The following is a 7,980-nucleotide window of genomic DNA, read 5'->3' on the forward strand; positions in this document are numbered from 1 at the left end:
AAACAAGCATTAGCATGTCCATGAAATGGTCATACCAAAAAACTTAATCATGGGAGAGTAAATCACATTTTTACATGACTATATTGATTTTGGAAGTGAATGAGGTTTCCCTGTCAAAACCCATTTTTAGCTCTGCTGCTGCCTCCTTGGTGGTCAGAAGAGAGAGAGAGAGAGAGAGCTGCAGCAAAACAGCAAGAGCTGTGAGCATCTCAAAGAGTAATATGGTAGTTTGATGGACGAGTTTTGTGTGGGATTTCATCAAACATGTTAAGGATGCAGGAGAGTAGTAAAACGGATCAATTTAACATCAAAACGGCAACGTTTATTTAGTTTTTGGCGCAAAGTACAAAGGGCACGTGTTACCGTTACAGGATCCGCTAAAGATAGAAATCTTTGGATTTATTCAACGAAGTTTCGCAGAAAAAACGGAGGAACCCCTTTTCCTCTTTTTTTTTTTCCCATACAAATTCTTTATTAATTTTCTGCAGCTGCAGCATTTGGATAGAAATCCCCAGATATTTGAATTTGAGGACAAGAACAAGAAGGAAAGATGAACGATGCAGATGTGTCAAGGCAGATACAGCAAATGGCCAGATTCATCCGTCAAGAGGCGGAGGAGAAGGCCAACGAGATTTCTGTCTCCGCCGAGGAGGTTTCATTAATTTTGTTTGATTAACACGATGTTGTATTATTACTGTTCATGATCATACCCTTTTTTAAAAAAATGTACGTTGTCAGGAATTTAACATTGAGAAGCTGCAAATCCTGGAAGCTGAAAAGAAAAGGATCAGACAAGAATTCGAACGGAAGACTAAGCAAGTTGATATACGGAGGAAGATGTCAGTTCTATTACCATTTCTTGTTTTTTCTTTTTTTTTTTCCAGAAATCTTGAATTTCTGTTGTTCGGATTGTTAATGAATTGTTGTCTGATCTTTGCTATGCAGCGAGTACTCGATGCAGCTGAATGCGTCGCGTATAAAAGTTCTTCAAGCACAGGATGATATTGTGAATTCCATGAAAGAATCTGCTAGCAAGCAACTTCTGCGTGTTTCGAACAACAAGAAGGAATACAAGAAGCTTCTCAAGGATTTGATTGTTCAGGTAACTCGATAAGTCCTCGTATCGATGTCTTACGAGGAATGATATTATATACGAAACATTATTGTGCACTGACTTGATACTTTTGTTCAATGTGATCTGTAGAGTTTAATCCGACTGAAGGAGCCAGCAGTTCTGCTCCGATGCAGAGAGGCTGACCGTAAGATTGTCGAGTCGGTTCTGGAGGATGCAAGCCGCTTATATGCAGAGAAAACCAAAGTACATGCTCCTGATGTTACCATTGACACCACTGTATACCTTCCGCCACCTCCGAAATCTTCGGACTCTCACGATCCTTTTTGGTAATAGTCTCTGATTTTTCCCGCAAAAGTTTCTCAAGCTGAGAATGTTGTTTTCTTCTTGAACACAAGTCAATGTCATACCATTTACATTGTTTATGCTTCCTTTGTCAATTGCTCTCAAAGTTCCGGCGGAGTGGTAATGGCCTCAAAAGACGGGAAGATAGTTTTTGAGAACACTTTGGATGCAAGATTGGATGTTGCATTCGGAAACAAACTGCCAGAGGTACGTTTTCGCTTACCAACTCAACAAAAGGTCTCTCCTAAACTTCAGAAATCATCCTGTCATGCTTGCATTTCGTAAAATCATGTGTTTAGCATTCGCTCTGCTGTTTGTGACTTCCCTTTACAGTTTTTTGTTTTGGTTTTTTTCACTTGGTTTGTTGCTTGCAATATCACTTCCACCAGAAAAGTTTCAGAATGACTGAATTGGAAGTGGAAAGTAGCATTCTGTTTCTAGCTCTGGAAGTGATGAACCTTAGACTAATTTCAACCATTTGTTTGTCTCTCTGCAGATCCGAAAGCAGCTTCTTGGAAAATTAGGAGCGTGATGATCTGGATTTGAAATTTGCAGTGACAACAAGGCAGCATGATCTTCTTTGTAGATGTAAAGCGTTTCAGCTCCCGGACCTTCTGTTTCCATGATTTAATAAGCTCAGCAAACTTTTCAAGTTTCATTCCCATGGAACTTCTCCCTTTGAGATAGGGCATCACATTGTCATTTAATTTTTGATTATTTGGATTTACCGAAAGAGTGAATGGCAGTATCTCTGTTTTATTTCATACGTGGAGATGTCATTCAATAATGTGCTTCATGTGGTTTGAAGGCTTTGCATGCATGCTTCATAGTCTGTAATGGAAGTGTTTTGCGACAAAATAACTTCATTGCAGAACCTGTCACCAATCCTAGGTGCTGCTCTCTGGTGCATAGTATCAGTTGGTGATGTCGAGCTGTGCAAATGAAGTATCAGATGCGATAAAATTTAAAATTTTCTCCAAAATCGTGAATTCATATACATCAAGAACCATTGTGATTCCTTGAAAATACAGACTGTAAAATACACACGGAAGCTAGGACATGGAATACCGGCGACTCCTGCCAGTTTTCCCCTCTGGCCCGCGAGGCTTTCTACCGGATTTTTGGTGCCTCCCTCCTCCTGGGCCGCTAAAAATGCCAATCCTTCCGATTCCCTTCGATAGTGAGGTGAAGAACGTTTTTCCGTTTCCTGACTTGTCAATCATCCCCTGTTTCATGTACATCTGCTCCTTCTCCAACTCACTCAGTCTCACCCGCATTCTTGATATCTCAAGCTTTAGTTCTCGGTTTTCCCTCCGCAGAGAAGCATAATTATCTCGAGGCGACATCGCTGCGCTGGGTATGCCACTGCTGATTCTCTGTGATAGGAACCCGTCTCCTGAGCTTCCGGACAAGGCGTTCTTTAAACGTAGCTGCTCGGAGTAGAGAACCTGAACTGTCATCTGCACTGGAAGACGATCATTCTGTGCAGCATGATTGCACGCTTCTTGTGATAGCTTTTGGCAGTCTATCAACTTGCAAAGCTTCTTACATTCATGCTCAGATAGCAATGGATGAGCCTAGATGGAAAAATGAAGAGCACATGTGATTTACAACAGATAAACAGAGAGCAAGTGAAACATCTTCCTCCCCCGACCCCCACGAGCAAATTAAAAAAAAAAAAAAAAAAAAAAACTTTTGGTTGAGATGTCATTCGTGATATCAAGAAGAAATCAAATATATTTGAACCTGTCCATAATAAACAAGATTAATCATATGGAACTTTCCTCAAATCCTGTATTAAAAAATCCACAGAGCTGAATACTTGGGATTGAACCTATTCTGAATGCTCAGACAGTAGATGTTGGCATGATTAAGAAGTGCATTGGGTGAGTTTTAATGAAATTCTAAAGCTTTGGATCACGGGAACTGGAAAAAATACCTTCAAATATATGTCAATTGCTCGATAAAGCCCATCATCAATCACTCGAGCATAATCAGGGAGTATCTCAACTATGGCAGTGAATTTCTGCAAGCTCAAAAATGGATCAGGAGCAGTTTCGGCGAGATATGAATCGATAAGCCTTCCGACTTTCAATAACGAACCATGGCCAGGAGATCCAATGCCTTCAGATTCATACCCACAATCTTCATTTTCTTCTTCCTCAACACGCTGCAGAAAATTTAGTAGTATCCGATGGACAGTGTCGACATCAAATAAAGAATCCCCGCTCCGGACAGATGGTATAAGAAGATCATCAAGTGAAACCATTTCCAACCTAAAAGCTATTCTCCTTTCAAGCTCAAGCCTACATGCAATAGCAGCATCCAACATGATGGCCATCCTTAACATCCCGAACAGAAAATTCAGTGGAATGGAAGAGCTCTTATCTGTTGGCATTAGACCAACAAGAGTTTCTAAAATTATACTCTGATCATTTTCCTCCATGTTAGGGCTTGATTTCATCCTCGCTGGATTCCAAATCTGAGATTTCCCAACACCCTTTAATGATATCTGGGCATAATGCATTAAAGAGGCAACAATGCTATCTAGCCGGACTCCTACACTTCCCATGGCACAGATTACTCTCTGGTAATAATCAATCCTTAGCACCGAGAGATCCTCAACCCACCACTCTAGACAGCTACTCTTAAGTTCTGTGGATTCACTATTGCAATCTAAATGGGACAGGCCTGACACCAACTGCTCCTTGCAAGCATTGATGGCGATGGCCTCTATACATCTGTTTGGAATTCCCACTTCCTCTGCTATGGGAGGTAGCTGCTCACATGTAGCCAGGACTTCAACAGACCTTTCAAGACTTTGCACCACAAATTCATTCAGATAAGTCTCCGTGCGGGCAATGAGGTTTTCTTCCCGGTAGTCTTCAGTCATTTCCAGGTATTCAGCAGCGCAGCGCAGATCGGCAACATTCGCAGTTGTGATCTCAAAGTTCATACCATAACAGAATTTCATGGCGAGCTCAAATGTATGAGGCCCACCGGGTAGGTTGCAGAGCTCCAATTTCGAAATATTTGAGTCCTTTGCATCTGCAACCATTTTCCGTATCTTTCCACTTCGGGACACAAGGGGAAACTGCAGCAAACAAGAACCCCAAACTCATCACAGAGAGCAGAAATTGAAATCATTCCAATGTAGAACACGAGTTTCCAAAGCAAAAACCTTACCTTATGCAGTAGAAAAGACTCCCCATCCACAACAATTGTAATGTCTCCTGCAACATCTGAAAAGATACTGTATGGAAGAACAGACATCTATTACGATGCTGAAGATCAAGGATTCTGAAGAATTCAAATCATGGGCACTGCTAGCACCTAAAGAAGGTCCAGGAGCACAAAATAATTTGAGATTTGGGATTCTTTTCCTTTTCCTTAGCCCTTCTTTTTCGAAATGGCTTATAAGTTTTAGAACTGAAGAGCTAAAAATGCAAAAGATGATCAACCATTCTCTCCAAAGACAATCTACACACTATTGCATTTATGCGCAATTAGGACTGTACAAACCAAATAAAACAAGGACACTGGGAATCTTTGGTTAATTAAGTATAAAAAACTGATTAAGTTATTAATTTTTTTTTACAAAAAAAATTCATAGTTTAGAATAATTAATACCTACTCTAGCTAGTTAAAAACAAAGATGAACACTAATAAAAATACACAAACAAGACAGCATGCAGATCTCCATATCCAAGCCTAAGCATAAACACACACACACACACACAGAGGACAAAACATAGATCTTTATATTATAATCCCAAAATCTTACCACCTAGCAAATGGAAATCTTCTAGCAGTAAACAAAACCCTCAAGAAGAAAACTAATAAAACATTTTGCGACAGCCCACCAAACCTTATATGCTCTCTATATGCATGCATATGCACATAAAAATGTTGAGATATATGGAGGGAAACAAAAAGATGGGTTTATTACCGAGTAGTGAAGGAGTTGCAGAAGTTAGGAGTAGTAGGTGATCTCTTAGAAGAAGAAAGAAGGTTCTCAGACACCATTTTTTTTCCTTTCAGACAAAATAATAATCTTAGAGCAGTCTTTGAGCCGAGAGGCAGATGATGATGATGGTGGAGGGAATATGAACAACAGCTTGTAGTTTACGTAAATAGCCTTGTCATCACTGCTTATTTACCAAGAAAAGTTGCTTTTGTGCCAGGCCTGCTAAAGAATTTCGAGTTACTGTTATGGTCAGAGTTGAGCTCAGAATCTGTCAGAGATGATGAGGCTGCGCGGGCGACAAAGACTTCGATATCTGAGCACTGGACTTTACAGGACCGGACACTAGCTAGGTAACATGCTCCTCCTTCTCCTCCTCCTGCTCCTACGTTGTTTAATTTATGTACGGTTGGGAACATTCAATGCTATGGTGATGGAGTCAATGCAATGAGTGTTTTGTAGTTTCTGCTTAGATTTTACTTGGAATTAAGTTTATTTATGATGCATTCTTGAAAAGTACATATATAAGAAAATTAATTTGATTTATTTTTTCAGTTTAAGGTATTTTATAATTCACTTCAAAGGCATTGTCAGATGTGCAAATTAAAATTAAAATTAAAAGTAAAAGTAAAAGATTATAGCTTGAATTAATTTTTCTTATATTCAAATTAAAATTATTTTTTTAATTTCAATATGTTTTAGAAATTATATTTATTAAACATGTAAATTAATATATTTTTTAATAATCAAATTAAATCATTTACTTTTATATATATATATATATATAATTAATATTGATCAAGATTTAAAGTGTACATTATGGAGTAATGATGGGGGGGAAAAAGGCATGGAGAGAAGTAAAAGCTATTCAATTTCAATTTCAAGAAATTTCAAAAGATAAAGGAAAAGGAAAAGGCAGTCAAAAACACACTATTGGATGGTGGCGATATCGTTAATTCCATGAAGTCCATGGGCACATGTCTGTTCAAAGCAAGAGAAAATGTTATTGAAGAAGGAAGAGGAAGGCGTGGAGTGATTGGACAGATGATGGCACGGAACTCAATAAAGAGAGCAATTATTAGAGAGACTGTCCTCTCCTCTTCTCTTTTTCATCATCCATTGAATACAACAAATAATCTGAATCCCAAAATATTCTCCCTTCCTTCCGTTTGTTTGACCCATCCATATCACATTTTCCAACCTCATTTCAGTCCCTCATATGTTGCCTTCTTGTCAATTTAGTATCCGTTTAGCATCACGGTGGTTTTTGCTATTTTTCAAGGCGCTTTTCAGATAGCTTCTTACCTGCGAAAGCATCATGGTTGTGCTTATAATTGTAATAATGGTTGCTTTTCAATATACTTTTATTTTTTTAAAATTTATTTTTGATATCAGCACATTAAAATGAGCTAATGTTGCTTTCTTGTCAATTTAGTACCCGTTTAGCATCGTGGTGGTTTTTGCTGGTTTTCAGATAGCTTCTTGCCTGAGAAAGCATCAAGGTAGTGCTTGTAATTGTGATAACGGTTGCTTTTTAATGTATTTTTATTTTTTTAAAATTTATTTTTGACATCAGCACATTAAGATATGCTGATGTTGCCTCCTTATCAATTTAGTTCCCGTTTAGCATCGTGGTAATTTTTATTGCTTTTTAAGGCGCTTTTCAAATAGCTCATCGCATAAGAAAGCATCAAGATAATGCTTGCAATTGTGATAGCGGTTGCTTTTTAAGGTGCTTTTATTTTTTTAAAATTTATTTTTGATATTAGCACATCGAGATGATATGAAAACACCCAAAGAAATTAACTTGAAGAAAAAAAATCATTTTTTTCAATAGCATGGTGATGCCGCAAAAACAAACAATGCCTAAATCGATGCTTTTTAGATGTTTGTTCTATGATTTCAATGTGCTAATATTAAAAATAAAATTTTTTTAAAAAAAAAACTATTTTCATGCGTTTTTAATTAATTAAAAAAGAAGAGGTTTTAAAAAGAGTTGTCCCAAGTTCATGCTCTCCCCCTTTGCGTTCCTCCTTTTTCTCTTTACATGGATGGTGCCTAAAGGCTCAAATAAAACAACAAGGAAGACCATTCATTCTTTACAATTTCTTAATATAAGATTTTTATATCAACGAGCATGCTGTGATTTTACAATTTTATTTTCTGTCTTTGGATATATATAATTATACACGCGTCTCATGGGCATTATGTGCGTTTGACATTGTGTTTTAAAAGTATTTTTAAAAAATTAAAAAAAATATATCTTAAATTAATATATTTTTAATATTTTCTAAATTATTTTGATATGTTGATTTAAAAAATAATTTAAAAAAATAAAAAAAATATATTATTGACATCTTTTCTAAGTAAAAAACATTTTAAAAAATAACTAAAGCCACATTTTAAAACATGTTTTAGATTAAATAAATATTTTACAGATGGACAAGAGTGAGATCGCTAATCATCAACATCATCCACCGTACGTGTTTAGGACAAGATTGAGAAGTTTAAGGCTTAATTAATGTTAATAAAATAACACAAGGAGGTGGTAGTAATTATATAGACTGAGTTCCTGCCCTGTATATATATATATATATAT

General features: G+C 37.0%; 2 protein-coding genes across 3 annotated transcripts; one reads left to right on the top strand and one right to left on the bottom strand.

Annotated features, from left to right (window-relative positions):
• Window positions 1-427: 427 nt before the first annotated feature.
• On the top strand, window positions 428-2,183 carry LOC118047197 (V-type proton ATPase subunit E2). The gene is made up of 6 exons (XM_035056420.2): window positions 428-652; window positions 739-839; window positions 946-1,102; window positions 1,205-1,401; window positions 1,525-1,624; window positions 1,914-2,183. Exons 1-6 carry the CDS (start codon window positions 551-553, stop codon window positions 1,947-1,949), a joined length of 693 nt encoding a protein of 230 aa, XP_034912311.1. The 5' UTR covers window positions 428-550; the 3' UTR covers window positions 1,950-2,183.
• A 187-nt stretch (window positions 2,184-2,370) lies between these two features.
• LOC118047188 (BTB/POZ domain-containing protein At3g08570) lies at window positions 2,371-5,856 on the bottom strand. Of its 2 annotated transcripts, none has more exons than XM_035056394.2 (4): window positions 5,367-5,856; window positions 4,604-4,670; window positions 3,357-4,511; window positions 2,371-2,994 (listed from the first exon to the last, which is right to left on the bottom strand). In XM_035056394.2, exons 1-4 carry the CDS (start codon window positions 5,441-5,443, stop codon window positions 2,470-2,472), a joined length of 1,824 nt encoding a protein of 607 aa, XP_034912285.1. In that variant the 5' UTR covers window positions 5,444-5,856; the 3' UTR covers window positions 2,371-2,469. The 2 variants fall into 2 exon arrangements, with proteins under 2 accessions (XP_034912285.1, XP_073261325.1); XM_073405224.1 differs by having other exon boundaries at window positions 4,604-4,750.
• Between the last annotated feature and the right edge of the window lie 2,124 nt (window positions 5,857-7,980).

Source organism: Populus alba, chromosome 16, assembly GCF_005239225.2.
Source record: "Populus alba chromosome 16, ASM523922v2, whole genome shotgun sequence".
In the NCBI taxonomy this organism is placed as follows: domain Eukaryota; kingdom Viridiplantae; phylum Streptophyta; class Magnoliopsida; order Malpighiales; family Salicaceae; genus Populus; species Populus alba.

What these genes read in the sequence shown, in the direction of transcription:
- LOC118047197 (XM_035056420.2), top strand. Translation starts at nt 551, where the DNA reads ATGAACGATGCAGATGTGTCAAGGCAGATACAGCAAATGGCCAGATTC. An exon ending in TTTCTGTCTCCGCCGAGGAG is followed by an intron (nt 653 to 738) that starts GTTTCATTAATT and finishes GTACGTTGTCAG; the next exon opens with GAATTTAACATTGAGAAGCT. An exon ending in GTTGATATACGGAGGAAGAT is followed by an intron (nt 840 to 945) that starts GTCAGTTCTATT and finishes TTTGCTATGCAG; the next exon opens with CGAGTACTCGATGCAGCTGA.
- LOC118047188 (XM_035056394.2), bottom strand. Translation starts at nt 5,443, where the DNA reads ATGGTGTCTGAGAACCTTCTTTCTTCTTCTAAGAGATCACCTACTACT. An exon ending in AGTCTTTTCTACTGCATAAG is followed by an intron (nt 4,512 to 4,603) that starts GTAAGGTTTTTG and finishes TGTTTGCTGCAG; the next exon opens with TTTCCCCTTGTGTCCCGAAG. An exon ending in CAATTGACATATATTTGAAG is followed by an intron (nt 2,995 to 3,356) that starts GTATTTTTTCCA and finishes TTTTCCATCTAG; the next exon opens with GCTCATCCATTGCTATCTGA.